The sequence below is a fragment of the Kogia breviceps genome, chromosome 3 (genome assembly GCF_026419965.1).
Source record: "Kogia breviceps isolate mKogBre1 chromosome 3, mKogBre1 haplotype 1, whole genome shotgun sequence".
NCBI classification, from domain to species: domain Eukaryota; kingdom Metazoa; phylum Chordata; class Mammalia; order Artiodactyla; family Physeteridae; genus Kogia; species Kogia breviceps.
Genome location: NC_081312.1, coordinates 136167258 through 136187243, shown reverse-complemented (window position 1 = coordinate 136187243; position 19986 = coordinate 136167258). Strand labels below are relative to the sequence as shown.

Here is a 19986-nt window from a genome sequence, read left to right as displayed (position 1 = left end):
TCTTAGAACACTTCCATTCTCTCCCACACCGCTTCCGCTATAACCATCATCTTCCTTACTATGTCTGTAATTGCTTGCGTCTTTTAATAGACTTAGGGTTCCAGGGCGGCAGGTGCTGTGTCTTACTCCTGAAGCTCCGGTGCTTAGCTCTGAAGCCCGGGCACACAGTAGGAGCTCAGTAAATGTTGAATTAATGAATGACAAATGGGAGGAACCTTCCAGATACACCAGTCCAAGCCCGTTCTCCATGCTGATCGGTTCCTCATCAGTCTCCAGCGTTAAGTTTTACGCTTCTTTTTAACTGTCCTCCAGAAGAAGAGAAGTAACTGCACAGCACCTGTCGACTCCGGAAGCGGCAGCAGCAAGCAGAGGCGTCACACGCTCCTGGGCCCGCCCCCTCCCGCCTCCGCCCCGCCCCGCCCCGCCCCCACCCAGCTTGCCCAGAAGCCAGGAGCCCGCGCCGCTGCCTCCCGTGCTCGCCACTGCGCAGGCGCGGCCCGCGAGCGTGGGTAGTATAGAGGCTGCGGGCTGCAGGCACTTCGGAGAGAGGTGGTCTTGCGGCCTGTGTTCGGCCAGCTCCAGCCGCGCATAACCTGCCTGAGGCAGCGAGCCTAGTCTCCCCGCGCCCTGGGCAGTGTGGTCATGGAGAATCAGGTGCTGACGCCGCATGTCTACTGGGCTCAGCGGCACCGCGAGCTGTATCTGCGCGTGGAGCTGAGTGACGTGCAGGTAAAGGCAGGGCGCGGGACGTGCGCGGGTCTCGGCTCCTGGGAACCGCTGGGACCCCAGTCCCCTTTGTCCGGGTGCGTACCGGCAAGCCAGTAGCACGCCAACGGGATCCAGGACGCGGTGCGCTCTCGGCGTCCAGGCCCGAGCAAAAGCTGGCCCACATGGAGGCAGACCCTGGGCGCGACCCTCTGAAGGCTTCAGGTGCCTTGGGTGTTGCGTGAGCCCCGCGCGGGCCTCGGAGGCTGTCCCGGGCCTCTTCTTTGTTTACAGTCTGCGGCCTGGTGGAGCCCGAACCTGGTTCTGGAGGCCTGCTCGTCGGAGTTCGTGTTTGCCGAAGCTCTTCGAGGCGTGGGATGTCGTTGGGTCGGGGGTGCAATGTGACAGTGGCTTGCCGGGCCGTGGCTGGACGTCTAGCGCTGGCCTGAGAAGTCCAGCGGGTCCCCTCGGACCTTCACGAGGCCCGCCGCTGCCTTGGAGGGGTCACACCCACCTCCCAACCATTAAGTGATGGAAATAATTCTTGTTAATTTTAGTTCTAAAGTCCATAAGACCCCGAAGAAGTGATTCCCCCCCCCCCCCCGTCCTGAAGGCTGTGAGCTCAGGTTTGCTGAGTTGCATAGAGAACTACAAAATTAAGTTACGTTGAGTATTTATGCTTGATCTCATTGGCCCTCATGAGAACAGGCTGAGGCCTCCTAAATGGTGGAGCTCTCAGGACCTGTGTACCCCTTTGTCTCGGTCCAAACCATCCAGGATTCCCGTTTTTGAGGAACTGGAGTTTTCAGTCTGGAATGTTCTTTCTACATTCTTACTCCCTACTCTCTTTGACATTTATGGCACTTTGTAACCTCCTTCACTCCCCTTAACTCTCTCTGTCTCAGAGTCAGGCGTTTATGTTCGGATCTGTCAGCCCATCTGGTATACTGTCTTGCGCGGTTAGGTGCTCTTTGAGTGTGGACTTGAATTTGCTGAATTTAATCTTTTCTTCTGGAATATAAACCTGTTTTCCCATTGAAACTTAAGACAATACTGACCAGAATGCCTTTAAATAGGCTGTGTCATTTAATGTGTTAAACCCGGCTGAATTACACTTTTGCGTCAGAGGATGTATAAATGTTCTTTGCTATGTCCCTCTACTCTGCTCCAGGGTGTTTTAATAAAAAAGGAAAAAACAAACAAAATCTTTGTAGATGGGGATCAAAGTGTCCTTTTAGAGAGGATTCTAACATAAGTCAATAAGAAAAGTACAGAACTTGTGTCATGACAGTCTCTCTTAAGTATTCAGTTAAACATTGTGTAGACCAATTAAATAAACTCAGGCTCTCTCTAGTTGTAATAAGGATGTAATATTCTGGGATACTTTTGAAGCTACAAACAGAAAAGATGTTTTTAGGGGAAGTGGGGTGGTATTGGTGGAAAAAAATGGAAATTAGTTGGGCAAATGAAAGAATGCGTCATACTTAAATTTTTCCTGAAAGATCTAAACCTTTTAGTTAAGAAACATGAACACATGTGTTAATCATACTTGATATATTTTAAAACATAAAGGTATGTGTTTGGAATATATTATAGTTAAAGAAATGTAACGGTGGAGGGAAAAATGGAATTTTCTTTTGGAGAGAGAAATCCTTTTTTTATTCTTTGGGAAAAAATAAATCTTTTTCCCCAATTGAGTTTTTGGTTTTTCTCAGATTTCCCATCTGTAATTCTGAGGCATCCATTTCAACTACCATTAGTTTTAAAGTAACATGTTAATACCATTCATTAAAGAAACCCCCTACCATGTGTGAAATACTACAGATTTACAAAAATGAGTCAGACAGACTCAGCTTTCCAACGGCATTCTATCTAGGAGGAAGCATATTATATACTAACAAAGTTTTGTGCATGAGTATGTTTATTTGTAGAGTCGGAGTTGAATACTGAACCAGGTCCCTGGTGTTAAAGGAATTTGTTACCTCTCTTTTCGTTAGTTAGAGGTGACTTCCAGAAATAAGGTGAAGTATTCTTGTGAAACTGAGTCTGGGAGAACTTCCCAGAAAGAGGACGGCATAGACTTTCAGATTGTCCAACTTCTACGTGTCAATGCCCTACAGCCAAAGAGTTCCAGGAACACACCTCTAGTTAAACAAGTTGTTTATTGCTCATATCAGCAAGGGAGAGCATACTCCATGGGTTTGCTCAAAATTGATTATAGAATTTGGACTTTGGTGATTGGGGGACAGACCAAAGAAGCAAGGATTTGCTTTAGATTAGATGCTGTCAGAAAGCGGGCAGTTCTATGGTTGGGTATCTGAATAAAACTTATATATAGGGAAGAGAGACCAGAACAAGAATAAAACTAATTGGTAGAGAAGTGGCAGTCACTTATTTTGGCCAGGAGAGGAAGGGTGTCTGGTATTTTGTGGGTGGCATTGTGGCCATGTTTTTATCTGTGCTTACACAAAATTATGAAATGGGCTTTGTCTCATTTTATCAAGGTATTCTGTGGGATTGTTTATGTCCAATAAATAGTAGAATAACGTGTTCTAGCTGTGAGTGCCAGTCCAGCTTTTGAATGTCAGGGGCTGCTCCTTTTTAAAAATTTCCCAATTGTTCTCTGCAGGGCCTGTGAAACTGGTGATTCTGGCTTGGGATGAAGGGATTCGTTTACTTGTTTAATGAAAACCGTTTGTGGAGCACTTACTTTTGTCTCACCTTAAGCTAGGTGCTGGGTTGTTGGACAGCTCTCTATCCCCCCCTGCTCTTCGTAGCATATGTGTAAGGGAATTTTGATGTTGAATTCTACTTTGGGGGCATCAGCCCTGCTCCCTTCCCTTTCTGAGACACAGAGAACCATCAGGTTTTCACATCTCTACTCTGTCTTTGGAGCTGCAGACAGTGGGGCTAGGGCAGCGTTACTTTCAGAATAGAGTTTGTTTTCAGGATAAGCATGAAGGATAGATTTGTGCCAACAACCATAGTTGTTAAAGCATTTGTTCATTTATCAAGGTTTTTGTTTGTTTCAGTTATATGAGGGCAGTGTGCATAGCTCTGTTTGGGAGCTGTTTGAAAGATACTATTCTTTTTTTTTTTTTTTTTTTTTGTGGTACGCGGGCCTCTCACTGTTGTGGCCTCTTCCGTTGCGGAGCACAGGCTCCGGCTCAGTGGCCATGGCTCACGGGCCCAGCCGCTCCGCGGCACGTGGGATCTTTCCGAACTGGGGCATGAACCCGTGTCCCCTGCATCGGCAGGCGGACTCACAACCACTGCGCCACCAGGGAAGCCCAAGGTACTGTTCTTGACCTTACCTAATAGAGAGTCTGGTGGAAGGAGTGGTAACTGGAGGCATGAGATTGGGTCCTTGCTCTTCTGCTTAATATCTGGTGTCCGTGGATTATTCACTTAACCTTTATGAGCCTGAGTCTTTTCATGCAAGTAAATGTGAATAATAACACCTAATTCACAGGATTGTTTTGAGGCTTAGATTGGATAATGGATTTGAAAGTGCTTTGTGAATTCTAGTGTGCTATTCAAGTGTAAGGGATTATTATTGTGATACTAAACCTTAGATGAGAGAGAGAAGCACAAAGAGCAATAGAACAGAATAGAGGCTGTTAGCAGATTTATCCATATATGAAAACTTATTGAACAACAGTGGTGGCTTTACAAATTAATGGGGGAAAGGATGAACCATCAGGAGATTGTATTGGGACAGTTGGTAATCAAAATGGCAAAAAGATAAAGTAAGATCTTGCCTTATGCTGTACACAAAAGTCAATTTCAGGTGGGCTAATGAGCTAAATGCATAAAGCAAAACTATTAAAGGAAAATATAGGAGACTGTCTTTATGATATTAGAACAGGGAAGAATGTGTTAAACAAGACACAAAAACATAAACCCTAAAAAAAGAGATGACAGATTTAAAACAAGCTTGAGGCAGATATTTGTGGCACATATCACTGAGCTCTTCCTTATATGCCCAAGGAGACAGTATGTTCATTACGGCAAAAAAAATTGAAAACAACCTCAGTACTTATCAACAGGAGAATGGATAAACTGTGGTATATTTATACAACAACACACTGTACAACAGCTAAAATAAATGAAACAGAACCAGCTGTATCTATGGATAAAGTTTAGAAATATATCAAATAAAAAGCAAGTTGAAGAATTATATGTATTCATATTGTATATATGAAACCATTTATGTAACATGTAAAATAAAAGTTTGTATTGTAATGAATGCCTAATATGTTGTACATGAGCAAAGAAATACAGTGGGAATGATAAACTCCAATTCTAGAATAGTGGTTGGGCTTCCCTGGTGGTGCAGTGGTTAAGAATCCGCCTGCCAATGCAGGGGACATGGGCTTGAGCCCTGGGCCGGGAAGATCTCACGTGCCGCGGAGCAACTAAGCCCGTGCACCACAACTACTGAAGCCCGCCCACCTAGAGCCTGTGCTCTGCAACAAGAGAAGCCACCTCAATGAGAAGAAGCCCGTGCACCGCAATGAAGAGTAGCCCCTGCTTGCCACAATTAGAGAAAGCCTGCGCGCAGCAATGAAGACCCAATGCAGCCAAAAATAAATAAATTAGAAAAAAATCATAAAATCTATCATTTTATATAATCTCACTCTTATACACATAAATATGAAAATATAAGCAAAAAAATTGGTGGAGGTATTCTAAACCATCTTCATATTTCAGAAACCACTCTTCTCTCTCTTTTTTTTTAATGTTTATTTTGACCGTGCCAGGTCTTAGTTGCGGCATGCAGGATCTTTAGTTGCGGCATGCGGACTTCTTAGTTGTGGCATGCATGCGGGATCTAGTTCCCCGGCCAGGGATCGAACCTGGGCCCCTTGCATTGGGAGCTCAGAGTCTTACCCACTGGACCACCAGGGAAGTCCCAGAATCCAGTCTTCTGAATCACATTTCTACTCAGAGATGTCACTGTCCATGTTTTTCCATATAGTATCATCCTCTGCACCATTAGGAGCACTAAATGCAGCATTTCTGAAAGAATGCTCTACTGTTATCTCATTTTTTTTTCAAGCCATCCATACCTATTTATAAGTTTTGATGCTGGCACATTCTTGAGACACAAACCAGGACTCATACTACTTCCTTAAATGGCTTTTAAGTGGTTATTGACTGAAATATTGAGTTGCAGCTGTGTAGTCATGCCATCTTGAATAACAGCCAAGCTCCCATATGCTAGACAGTGACAAGCATGTCATGGTTGCTACTTTGCCAAAGCAAGTGTCAGGTGCTGCTGTCAATTTTCATAAGTATTCTGATTTTAGAGATATTAAATGTGAGAAAAATGTACATTTTAGAATTAATGAGATATTAATTGCATTTTGGAGTTGTCAATTAATAAGTTTTAGTATTTAAACCCCTGCGGCAGGATGAGATCACCAGGAAGAGAGTATGGATCAGAGATTACCAAATCAATGTCCGAAGCATGTCATGGTTAGGAGCCTGGGACTGTTTGCCTTGGTTTGAATCTTGGTTTTGCCACCTGCTGATTTTGTAATCTAAACTAGTTACATAATCTCTGTAAGCCTCTGTTTTCTTGTATATAAAATTGTTATATAAATAGTATTTTATAGGGTTTTTGTATGTGTGTGTGATAGTAATATGGAACACTTTGAAAAATAATTGGCATATAGTGAGTGTTCAATGAATGTTAGTGAAATGACCTGGGAGGAAAGTGGCTAATTGGAGAGGATAGGGTTCATATTAAAGGGGTAGCTATTGTCATTCAAGAATGCACGTCTGAGGTTGGCATCTAATTCTAATTTTTGAAGAAGCTAAAAATCCAGATTTTTTAAAATGAAAAAACCTCATAGTTTTATACTTACTCAACAAATATATAAATGCTTACTGTGTGCTTGGTAGTCTTCTAGACTCTGGGACTTGGGCATGAGCAAGGCAGACAAGGTCCCTGCTCTCATGAAGTTTATATACTGAGTGGTGGTGGCGGCAGAGGAAGACTGGCAATAGAAGCAGATAAATTCATCAGATAGTTTCAGATAACCATGAATGTTATGAAGAAAGTAAAGCAAGAAAACAAATATGAGAAGGAATCACGAGAACTATTTCAGATTGGGTAGTCAGGGAAGGTCTCTTGGAGGATGTGACGTTTGAGCAGATCTAAATGTTAAGAAGCTGGGCAAAATTATGGGGCCTGAATATTATAGGGAGAGGGAACAGCTACTGCAAAATTGCAAGGTGCAAAGTACTTTGTGGTGAATTAAAATTAAAAATTAATAAATAAAAAATATTCTCTGTAGGCCATATAAAATATTGTGGGTTCAGTTTGGCCCAAGATGCCAATTTATGTCAGAAAACTTATAGATATTAAAAACTGATAGGGACTTCCCTGGCGGTCCAGTGGGTTAGACTCTACACTCCCAATGCAGGGGGCCTGGGTTCGATCCCTGGTCAGGGAACTAGATCCCGCATGCATGACGCAGCTAAGAAGTCTGCATGCTGCAACAGAGAGTCCACATGCCACAGTGAAGATCCTGCATGCCACAACTAAGACCCAGTGTAGCCTAAATAAAAACAAAAAAACCCCCAAAACTGATAGAGATGAGAAGCAGCCCAGGACTGCGTCCTGAGACACTTAAACATTTAGAAGTTGAGCCGAGCAGAAAGCACCAGCAGAGGAGATTGAGAAGGAGTAGCCTATGAGGCATAAAATCCAATTCAGTGTCCTGTAGTGTCCTCGAAGCCAGGAAAGAGAGATATTTCAGTGGGGAGTGGTCCGCTGTGTCCAGTGCTGCTTAGAGGTTGAATGAGACGAGATTGTGTGTCTGTTGGATTTGGCAATGTGGAGGTTATTGATGATCTTGGTAATAACAGTTTCAGTGGAGTGGTGAGGATGGAGGCTAGATCAGAGTAGATTTCAAAGTATTTGTGGTAAGGAAGATCAGATGATTGTAGATAACTTTTAAAGAAGTTTTTCTTGGTGGAGGGAAGGGATGAGTGAAGAAATCAGTGGTCTTGGAGTTCAGAGAATAGAGAGATCACTATGGCCAAGGATGTGGACCTTGAGCTGTGTTTTTAAGTATAAGTAGAATTTGGATCCAAAAAGGGGATTAAAGAGAATATGTACTGTCATATACACCCAAAAAGAATGAGTGAAAAAAAAAAAAGAATGAGTGAGATCTCTATGAACTGGTAAGGATTGATTTAGGTGAAAAAAGCAAAGTGCCTAAGAATGTTTATTCTGTTTTATCTTTTGTGTAGAAAGAAGGAGAAATAAGAATGTCTGAATATATTTATTTTCTCAAACATACACACACAAAAAAAGAATGAGTGAGATCTCTATGAACTGGTAAGGATTGATTTAGGTGAAAAAAGCAAAGTGCCTAAGAATGTTTATTCTGTTTTATCTTTTGTGTAGAAAGAAGGAGAAATAAGAATGTCTGAATATATTTATTTTCTCAAACATACACACACAAAAAAAGAATGAGTGAGATCTCTATGAACTGGTAAGGATTGATTTAGGTGAAAAAAGCAAAGTGCCTAAGAATGTTTATTCTGTTTTATCTTTTGTGTAGAAAGAAGGAGAAATAAGAATGTCTGAATATATTTATTTTCTCAAACATATACCACACATAGAGGAAAGATAAACCAGGTGCCCCTGAAGTGGTTACCTACGGGTGGTGAGTGGGAATGTGGTGGAGGGGGATGGGTTTGGAAATAGGACTTTTGAAGATACCTGTCTGTGAAGTTTGACTTTTGAATGATGTAAATGTTTTACATATTCAAAACTAAAATTCAATAAAAAAGGATAAAATGAAAAATCTTGAAATTAAATACAATCAAAAGGACCTAACTATATCAAATTGATAACATAACCATACAGATAAATAACTTAGTACAAGTAACATTTGAACACAGTACTCTGGTTCTTTAGTAGATACACTCTAAGGACAAAAAGAATTGCAAATAAATATTGTACTTTATTTATAGGTTTATTGTTAGTAAAAATATTGATGTAATTCTGAAACCTTTAGGATCAAAGAAGTAAATGTGTTAATGTTATTAGGAACCAAGATATTCACCATAAGGAGATACAAATATTAAATAACAGAAGATAAGGAGAAACCCTATAATGTGATTTTTTTTTTTTTTTGGCTGCACCATGCAGTATCTTAGTTCCCCAACCAGGGATTGAACCTATGTCCCTGGAGTTGGAAGCATGGAGTCTTAACCGCTGGACCGCCAGGGAAGTCTCATAATTTTGAATTGGGCATTTTGGTATGACAACATGATTTTTTAAAGTCCTAGCTAGACACTAAAGATGAGCATTGAGTATACCTCCATGTGCCCAGATCATGGCTTCTAAATTACCATTCCGCAGTAGAGGAACTATGAGACCCCTTGAAGAAATGGCCAATTATTCCAGGTCTGTGCCAGAGAAAGTACAACATCCTCAAAGGCTACAAGGTCATATCAGAATAATACAGGAGCTGGTTTGAAGGGATTTCAAATTTGTGACAATTTGTGACCAAATTTGGGACAATCTGAACACCAAAAATAATAAGAATAATAGTGGATTTTGGCAGAGTGTATTAAAAAGGAAATCCACAAGTCCATAATGATAGTCAAAAAGAAATAAAGAAGACCAGTTTGGGGGCTGAGAGAGGGGGGCAGGAGGTGGGTGTGGTTATAAAAGGGCACCATAAGGGATCTGGAACTGTTCAGTATCTTGACTGTGATGTTGAGTAGACGAATGTATACATGTAATAAAATTGTATAGAACTTACACACACAGACACACACAAATGAATACAAGTCAAACTGGGAAAATTCAAACAAGATAGGTTGACTGTATCAGTGTCAATATCCTGATTGTGATATTATACTGTAGTTTTGTAAAATGTTACCATTGCGGGATAGTGGGCAAAGAGGACAAGGAATCTCTTGGTATTATTTCTTTCTTTCTTTTTTTTTTTTTTTAACTGAAATGTATTCCTTAACTACTACCACCTTTGGAGAAGCGGAACCTGACATGCCCAGTGTACTGCTGGGTAGGAGTTAGCATCTGAAATCTGGCTCATAGAATGCTTAGTGAAATTCAGGCCCTGTGCTGTGGCTAAATGCTTAAACCTTGGTTTCACATATCTATGTCTGAGGAGAATAAACTGGGCCCCCCAAACTCCTTTTTTCCTTCTAAGTGATTTAAGATATGGGGAACACAGAATGGGGCAAGAAGTGACCTAGGTAGGAAGTGTACCATCAAGACTTCCCAGAACTCTAGCTTTCATGATAATATTCATACCAAAACCCTGTTTCCCTTATAGAGGAACCATGCCCCTGAAAGTGTAGCATTTTTTGATGAGGTTCCGTAATTCCATCTTCCTGGCACAGAGAAGATCATCTAGATTGTTAGTCCCTTTGGGTAAGCTTCTCAGCCTGAAGTCTGTACTCTCACCTGGCAAGTTCTTAACCTAAAGCTTGGCTCAAATGCTCCCCCAACCCAGCCTTCATGCTCCCCCTTTTCCTAACGCTCTTGTCTATGAATAGAGCATCTAGGCTCTCACTGCCTTTTAGTATAACCCCCCCCTTCACCTTCTATCTGTCTTATTGGTTTCCTTTGATGCATGATGGAACACAGCGAGTGGAGCCTACAGAAGGAAAATAAATGAACTAGCTATGGCACTGGAAACAGGCTGCTGCTTGCTTATAATTTTGAGCTGGGAGTTAGGAGATAAACTGTTTCTCATCCACTGCAAAAAGAGTTCAGTTGTTTAACTTTAAATTATGCTGCTAAAAGGCATGTTGCAACTTCTGGGAATAAATGAACAATTTGGAGAATTTCCATCTCTTCTAGGTTTGGATAGGGGTTAAGGGTGTGGAGCCTGAGGCACTGCATGTTTCGTTTTCATCCAACCGCCTGTAACCCGCAGCCCTTGCCTTAACCTGTAGGAATTAATTTATTTTCATGTTGCAGCATGGGTCTCACTCCTTGGTGAGGCTCTCCCCAACCATTCTATTCCCATTGTGCTCACTCTCTTCTTAATGACTGTAACACTTAACTGCTTTTTACTACTCTTTTGGTCTTGAGCATATGTTACTTGATACTATAGCGTTTCTTCTCACAGGAAATGACTCATTTGTTCTGCTAGATTCTCTGCCTCCACAGCTGAGGGACTGAGTCTTAGAGATCTGTGTATTCCTCCGTAGCACCTCACATGGCACCATGTACCATTTACCATGAGCAGAATGGACTGACTCAGTACCCGATTGTTCTGCAAAGCAGAGCAGTTTAGGGTCCTTCCTGCAGGAGCCTGCAATCTCAGATGGGTACAGATAGACATAGAGAAACCCTACACAGAGATGTCGATAAATGACCAAATATATTCTCTGGGGGAAGCACAGGGCAGGAGGTCGAGTGCCCAAGGCAGATGGATGGAGGGAAGTAAGCCCCTGGTTTTAATTCCATTTTTCTCATTAAAATGCCCTTCTTGCATCCTTGGTCTCTTTCTACAGAATCCTGCCATCAGCATCACTGAAAATGTGCTGCATTTCAAAGGTCAGTATCCGGGCAAATGTTCACAGTCCTCTACACAGTTAAAGAGACATAGTGGTGGTTGCTTTTTATTTTTATCTGTTTATTTTATTCACTTTCTATTGATGCTCACCACTCTGATACTTGTGGGATAAGCTAGAATGTTTTGAGATGTATGATTAGAAAAGTCAATAATTTGTTTAATATCCTGTTTTTCCCTGGCAGAGGCAGTAGATATAGAGAAAAGGTATCATGGGCTAGAAAATAGATTTGTATCTTCTAGCTCTAAATCTGCGACCACCTCGGACAACTTATTCACTTCTCTGGACCTATAAAATGAGGGTATTGGGTTATAATCTGTGTTTCTCAAACTTGAGGATCCATGGACACCTGAACACATGTCCTCAGGATCCTCCAGGGCCATAGACCCTAGATTAAGAAACGTGTTATGGATTAAATATGGTCACTTTAAGTGATATTTAGCTCCATTGCAGCTGTGAACACAGTCGCAAACACTGAACTGCGGTAATACTTGATTATAGGGTAGCCATCTAGATGACCCAGAATATGCTTTTTAAAAAAAATATTATAACAAAACCCCCCAAATAGAAAATTTCTTAATGAGACTTTGTGGCTCCCTGATATACTTACAGACCAGTTTAATAAGCACTGCACTCTCGATGACATCTAAAAGCTTTCCAGCTCTGACAGTCTTTGATTCTATGAATCTGCCTCCATCTCCTTCCTCCTCAGTTCACCAGCAAATTTTCTGCTGTACCTAAGAGGGTAGGTCTGGATTCATTGTTACCCACTAGGGTAACAGTGATAATAGGGTGGGATTCTCCCTGCTCTCTCTTGTTCTGGGTCCTTGGAATGTCATTAGTAAGTGACTGGGATTATGGGAGATTGAAGAGTTTCTGCTTTACATGAGACTCCATCTACCTTAACATACTTGCCTGAAAGCACAACCTGGCTTTTGAATCTACTTTTCCAGGTGAGAGCAATGGTGGTAGCAGCTCAGATTTTGAGGGGGAGCTAAACAGTTGAAAGGAAGTTAAAATGATAAAAGTATATCTTGCCACATGAAGCTTATAGACTGTCTTACCTTAAGGAATTTATGGTCTTAGAGAGCAGTAGCCACCTGTAGCATATATTAGGCAAGTCATACCACATATGGCCAGATGAAGAAAGATAATCGCAGGCAGGAACCAAGTGAGAGAGAGGACAGGGACGTCCCGCAGTCACTGGCTCCTAGGCACAGCACCTGCTTGCTTTGGGGAAAGGAGCCATGTCAAGGCACAGGAATGGCATGATGGTCACCCTGAGGACTTTCCTCCTATTTCCGTTTGTCCTCTCAGGAATGAGCTGAGAAAATGTTATTTTTCTTTTTTGTTCCATTTGGGATGTGCTAAAGGAACAGTCAGCTGCTCCATCATCTATCCCTGGTTGGAAGGTGTTAAATTTACAGCTTTCTTTGAGACAGTCCAGCATTTCTATGTATCCTGTGGCTTTCCTTAACCGCAGTCAGGATAATACACCTACTTGATTTTTCTCTGCTGTGGATTCAGAGCCAAAGTAAATGTGAAAGTTAAATTTATATCTATGTGTTACCTTTGGCTTTGCTTTCTGTGTTCTTTTTCCTGCCTGTTATTTGTACTGGGCATCATTGAGGCCGCATTCGAAGATTAAGTAAATACTCTGGAACTGCTCACCAGAAAGACATAAGGAGATAAACTTTTGTCCAGGATTTAGCTTATCTAGCAGTTGAGTAGCTCTGCTCACAAGCCCCCACTCATTTGCAGGACCCATTAATATTTGCATACCCATGAAAGAACTACACTAAGCTAACATTTGAATGGCCTCGCTATGCACAAGTTCACAGTAACCCACATTTCTTTCTTCATAGCTCAGGGGCATGGTGCCAAAGGAGACAATGTTTATGAATTTCACCTGGAGTTCTTAGACCTTGTGAAGCCAGAGGTATGTTCTTTCCTTCCTCACTTCCCTGTCCATTTAATAAATAAATACTTGTAGTTTTGTGAAATGGGGAACAAGGATTGTGGGGAAGAAGAAGATAAACCAAAGTAGAATATACTTTTGTTTGGAATAGAGCCCAGGTTTTAGCTTCAGAGGAAGAGGCAAGTTGGAGAACCTGAGTCGGATCTGGGCTCTGCCATTTATTAGTGGAGTGAATAATTCTCCTCACTTCTTTGAGTTTCAGTTTCCTCATGTGTTACATGAAGGATTGGGTTAAGTGATCACTATGGTTCTTTCCAGCTCTGAGATTCTTAATAGTCAGCAGTAGTTTAAGGGGTAGAGAATCTGTCTGGGGCTTGCTTTGGAGGCAAAGGGAGAGGCCATATAGAAGAATAATGAGCTGGAACAGACCTTAAGAATTTGAGTTTAGTTGAGAAGACTCTGTAGTGAAAGACTCCCTGTGAAAAAGTTGTAACTGATACAGTACAGTTCTGGCCTTGAGGTAGGCCTTTCTAAAACAGTACCAGAAACCATTGACCATTTGAATTGAGTCATCTTCATGGGAGGAAAATTTGGAAGGTAATGGTGCACTTGAGAAGGTGATTGGACGTAGTGCCTTGCATGATGTAGATCTGGTAGGACGTTCATGCCAGTTTCTGCTAGGATAACCAAGAACTATCTGCCTTTCTTATCTTGCTTTCCTCCTGTGTCATTCATGGGGGGAACCAGAGAAAGACTTGGCTGTTTTTACCAGTTCTTCCTTGTACCAGCCTAGGTCTAGATGTTTTCTTTGCTTCAGGACTTTTAGGAACAAAGAAGGAAGGGGAGTAAGTATACAGTGCAGCTTCTCTGTATGGCCTCAGTGGTTTGTACAGTTTCAGGGAAGGAGCGGGGGATGTGGGAGGGCGTTCTCACGTTCTGGCTTTCTCTCCTAGCTGGTTTACAAACTGACCCAGAGGCAGGTGAACATCACGGTACAGAAGAAGGTGAGCCAGTGGTGGGAGAGACTCACCAAGCAGGAGAAGCGCCCACTGTTTTTGGCCCCTGACTTTGATCGTTGGCTGGACGAGTCTGATGCTGAAATGGAGCTCAGAGCCAAGGTCAGTAAGGACCTTAGGATCTAGACAGAAGTCATGAGGAACCCAAGTTATTTGGGCCACCTCAGATGTCTATCAGAATCTGATAGAATAAGGACAAAGTTATAAATTCCCTGAAAGATCTGGAGATGTGGTTTTATAGAAGTACTGGTCATGTATTTTGTAGACTGTCCCTCAATTGGGATTTGTTTGATGTTTTTCTCATGATTAGCCTAGGGCGATGAGTTTTGGGGAGGAAGCCCACAGAGGTAAAGTGCCATTCTTATCACGTCATATCAAGAATATGTACTATCAACATGACCTATCAGTGTTGATATTAATCTTGATCATCTGGCTGAGGTAATTTTTGGCAGGTTTCTCCACTGTAAGGTTTCTCTACTGTAATGTTACTCCTCTCCTTCCTTTACTGTTCTCTTTGGAAGGAAGTCACTATGCATAGTCCACGCTTAAGGAGTCAGGAGTTATACTTCCCATTCTTAGGGTGGAGTATCTGTATACTTTATTTGGAATTCTTCTGCATGGGAGATTTTTCTGTTCTCTGTCATTTATTTATTCAGTCATTTATTTATATCAGTATGGACTCATGAATATTTGTTTTATAGTTTGGGCTACTATGTTATTTGTTGCTCAAATTTCTAGCTTTGGCCACTGGAAGCTGTTGCAGTTGGCTCTTGTGTCCCTTTGACACAGCTCCATCATCATGGGCCTTTTTTTTTTTTTAAAGAAATTAATCCTTAATTTCTGGCGCTATAAGCTGTGCCAGGTTTACCTCGTATATTCCCTGCTCTGTTCTTTTTATTGGAGAATGGTAGTGGAAACCAAGATCTGGGTGCTAGGTGTGCTCATTGCCTCTGGGGTGTCATTGCTTTTAGGCCCTCTCAGCTGATAGAACAAGGAAATCTATGTGTGTATACTAGCCCATGCATATACACTTATCTATAAATATTTCCATATATATCCATCTATATCTATATTAACCTAGTGTAAGTTCATACTGATGTTGGAGACGTGATTTTAGCTTCTGGAAAATTATATTATAGAGGTCTTAAAAATAAAATAGCAGTCTGTTTCCCGTCTTAAATTTCTACTTTGTTTCTACAACCATAACAAATTTTCTGGATGTCTTTTCCAGCTCCAGGATTTTAAGGTTGCCCACTTTGTAGTTTGGAAGCCAGCTGATTGGTTTAATTCTGTGATACCAGTGCTACCCAGTCAGGAGTCAGGCTTTTTGGCACCATGAGCTACGACATTTTCCCCAAGGAAGCAAGGAGGTGGCTTTGAGGGAGCCAGATCACTTATCCAGCATGTGGACTTCTGCAAGCATCTGGGAATTCTAACTTGTGTTCTTTTTTAAAAAAAAAACTATACTTTTATTGAAGTATAGTTGAAATACAATGTTGTGTTAATTACTGCTATATAGTAAAGTGACTCAGTTATACATATATATATTCTTCTTCATATTCCTTTCCATTATGGTTTATCACAGAATATTGAATGTAGTTCCCTGTGCTATACAGTAGTCTAACTTGTGTTCTTGGAAAACTTCTGTCCAAATTCTAGGAAGAAGAACGCCTAAATAAACTCAGAATTGAAAGCCAAGGCTCCCCTGAAAGTAAGTTGCCCCTGCTGCTGTGGTAGTTACCAGTTAACTTGTGACAGAGATGGGGGTATAGATGAGTGTGATATGACAGGAGTGCTCGCATTGCGTAGGGGAGTATGTATGAGAAATCCTTAATGTCCAATGCTTAAGCTGTGCGCACCCACGTCAAAAGTCTTACTTTTAAGGTTTTCCTTCTGTTGGGGGCCTAACATCATCTGAGTACACCAAGGTTGGTATAGCAGAATGGAAGAACCTCAGTCTCCTGGACTGGCCTAATAGGTGGGTGCTAGGTAGGGTGCTAGGTGGCAGCAGTTCCTGCAGAGGTGTGGAGATTACTGCATAGGTCCATGATTGCACTTCTTCCAGCCTGGTGTTTTTGTTCCAGCTGAGATCATAGTGGCTGTGGTTGTCAACCTTAAAGATGGAAAGTATTCTGTATAGTCCTGCTGTTCATGAACCTTCTAAAAATCCAGTTCTATTTCTGTTTCTGCCCAAGCAAGGAGCTCTGTAAGTGTATTATCGTCTGGGTATTGTAGATTAAATTCAACAGCTATCTTAAATTTTTGGCTTATGGAAAGCATTGCACTAGGCCCTTGAGATGTGGAGACAGTGACTGCATCAGAGCACCTGTGCTCAAAGGGCTTCTGTTCTAGTAGGAGGACCATGCAGGTCTATACAAAACTAATGCTGAAAAGTAGAATAAAATAAGCGTTCCTCGTATGTCCTAAATTGAACTTTTTCAGTTTTAGTGGCACTTATTTGACATGCCATAAGTAGGAAAGGGGAAAGTTTTAGAGCAGTGGTTTTCAAGCTATGTTCCATGGTACCCCAGGGGTTTCCAGAGATGCTTGGAGGGATAGGCCAAGCAAGCAGGTCTACTTCAGTCAGAGCAGCTTGGCTTTTGTGTTTTATGTATTAGGGTTCTGAATAAAGTTTCTTTTGAAGAAGACATTTTATTGCTTTTTAAAAAAACTGAATAACGACTAATTTAGAGGAATTTTCTGCTTTAGAAAAGCAGAGGAGAGAGGATTAGTGGAGGTGAAGAATAACAACATAAAAAGGCCACCTTGAGATTTGAATTAATTTTTTGGTGTTTTAGAGGGATAAACTTCTGAAATATGTAAAAATTCTTATATATGGATTTTTTAGGATCTTAGAAAAAGCTTTAACAGTTTTATCTAAATTCGTAACGTTTCCTGATGAAAGAAGTTCTTTATATGGGGAAGTGTAATAAATTTTTGTAGTTTTGAAGAAAAAAATTTAATTAGTTAAATGTTGCTACAAGTCTGACTTTTTTGGCTCCTTAGGATAAGGCTATTTTTGATTGACCACACTAATCGTGATTATTTGAGCATCAACCAAGTGTCTATGCAGAATATCTCTGTAGCAACACTGATATGTAGCTACAAAGATATGTAGGTAGGAATACATATGTAGCAGCAACACCCGAACTCTGTAGTTCTTCTCAAGAATTATCCTCTCCTTTGCCCTACTCCTTTGACTCAACTATGACTCTGTCGAAGCTCCTTACTCCTTCCTTAATTCCATAGTTTGCTCTGTCTTCACAAACCCTTAGGCTGCAGACAAAATTAATGTCCCTTATTCTCCTTCCTGCCTCTTGGTTTGTAATTTTCCTCCTTTGGTTATATCCTCATTCTACCATCTTTCAAAGCCCAGATCAGATACCATCTCATCCATGCAGACTTGCCTGATACATGCTTCTCCAGCCTAAAGTCATTTTTCTCACCTTGAAATTTTCACAAGACATTACCTGTCACTCTCAATCTTGTCATATGTTTTTTAGATTGTAAACTCTTTGAGGGAAGCATCATGTCTTAACCATCCTTGAATCTCAGTAGTGCTACTCACAGTATCTTGTATATTGTAGGTGTTCAGTTAATGCTTGTTTAGATGGATATATGAGCAAATATCAGAATTTTTTTATTACAGTTTCTATCTCTTTGAGCTAGTTTGACCTGCATGACCTAAAAAACTTCTAGAAAAGAAGAAACTGTAGATTATATTAAGATGACAAGAGCAAGAGTTAAGTATAGCTTTATTTCCTTTTAAAGCCTCCTTAGCTAGTCAGTCATTCTTTGCCAGAAGTAATTTTTCTTTTTCCCTCTTGGATTTGTTAAGTCTGTATACTTACTCTTCAGTGCTGTGAGGGGAAAGACTGCTGAACACATACCTTGGACTACAATGTTCCTTATAATTTTTCCTTATCTGTTTTTCTATGGGACCAGGAGCCCAGGTTGGTGCAGACCTGGGCCAGGTATTTTGGGGGGGAGCTTAGGGCACCCAAGTAGTAAAGAGGGATGAAGTCATCCAAGTATGCCCCACATATCCATCTCCTGCTGTGACTACTGCTTTTAACAGCTTACCACCTTGCTTTGCTTTTCAGCTCTTGCAAGCTTGAAGAAAGGATACCTGTTCATGTATAATCTAGTGCAGTTCTTGGGATTCTCCTGGATATTTGTCAACATGACTGTGCGGTTCCTTATCTTGGGAAAAGGCAAGTGCAAAATTTCAAGGCTAGTTTTCTTTTTTCAGTAGTTTGGCCCCCTATTCATCAAAAGTAGCAGTCTCTGCCTTTGGTATTAGCAATACCACCACTCCCACCCTCTACCCCCCCACCATATTTGTGTAGCACTTCATGCCTTTCATTGTATGTTCACATCTTTCACTTCCCTTGGCCTTGTGAAACAGGCAGACTGGATGTTCTGTCCATTTAATAGATGAGAAAACAGGCTTGGAGATGGTCAAAGAAATGGTCCACATTCACACAGCTAGCCAGGGGTACATCTTGGGCTGACATCCCTTTCTTATTCACTGCTTGATAGTTCATTTATAACTAAATAAATTGATGTGATACTCCCAGTGTCAAAGTTATACAAGTCCTTAAGGGATCTCATCCCTTTGGAGCCTAAATAGACTAAATGGACTATTGTAAAACTGAATGAAAAGATTATCATAAGGATATTAGTTCTTGGGGCTTCCCTGGTGGCACAGTGGTTAAGAATCCGCCTGCTGAGGCAGGGGACATGGGTTCGAGCCCTGGTCCGGGAAGATCGCACATGTGGCGGAGCAACTAAGCCCGTGCGCCACAACTAGTGAGCCTGCGCTCTAGAGCCCGTGAGCTGCAACTACTGAGCGCCCTTGCCACAACTACTGAAGCCTGCGTGCCTAGAGCCCATGCTCCGCAACAAGAGAAGCCACTGCAATGAGAAGCCCATGCACTGCAAAGAAGAGTAGCCCCCGCTCGCCGCAACTAGAGAAAGCCCACGGACAGCAACAAAGACTCAACTCAGCCAAAAATAAATAAATAAAAATTTATATTAAAAAAAAGGTATTAGTTCTTGCTAAATTAATTTATATGTTTAACAGAATTCTGGCCAAAGTAAATGGCAACAGAACATTTTTGAGAATGTGATCTAAAGTATTCTGAAATTTTATTGTGAACAATAAATAGATAATTTGAGGGAAGAAAGAGTAATGGGAGAGGACTTTCTCTACCTGATATGAAAGAATGTAATTAAAATAGTATAGTGCTAGCATAAGAATAGAGTAATTAATAGAGCAGATAAGGTGGCTCAGAAATGTCTTACATTTTATATATATATCTATCTCCAGATTATGGATATGATTAAAAAAAGGAATCATGAATCAGTGGAAAGGAAAGTATTTTCCAATCATTTTTTTTATTAGATGGGAAATGTTTCCAAAAATTGGTTAGGTTTGGGAGGCAGATAATCAGTTTGACTCTTCTCACACAGTATACAAAAATAAATCCCCCCAAAGGATTTAGAAGCCATATATCAAAAAGTTAAGTCATAATAGAAGATAAAGTAAATTTTTATAAAATCACATGTGGAGGGTTAGGACTTTCTAACCTTAAAAGTGATAGAAGAAATCATGAAGAAAAAGGTCAATGTATTTGACTACATAAAATGCCTGAATTTCTATATATGTAAAAACATCCAGCCAAAACAGCATTAAAGATTAAAAGCATATTGAGTTGAGCAAAATGGGGATGGAGGGTTGGTGGAAAATTGCAGCAAATATCGGCA

The 19986-nt window shown here is 41.1% G+C and overlaps 1 protein-coding gene across 1 annotated transcript in view; it reads left to right on the top strand.

Moving 5' to 3' along the window:
* The first annotated feature begins 402 nt into the window (after positions 1 to 402).
* Positions 403 to 19986, top strand: part of HACD3 (3-hydroxyacyl-CoA dehydratase 3) — a 32753-nt gene continuing 13169 nt past the window's right edge. The window contains exons 1-6 of the mRNA XM_059057789.2: positions 403 to 729; positions 11224 to 11266; positions 13149 to 13222; positions 14155 to 14319; positions 15877 to 15928; positions 18321 to 18431. Coding sequence (XP_058913772.1) covers positions 643 to 729; positions 11224 to 11266; positions 13149 to 13222; positions 14155 to 14319; positions 15877 to 15928; positions 18321 to 18431 — 532 coding nt within the window. The 5' untranslated portion in view covers positions 403 to 642. The remainder of the gene's footprint in view (positions 730 to 11223; positions 11267 to 13148; positions 13223 to 14154; positions 14320 to 15876; positions 15929 to 18320; positions 18432 to 19986) is intronic.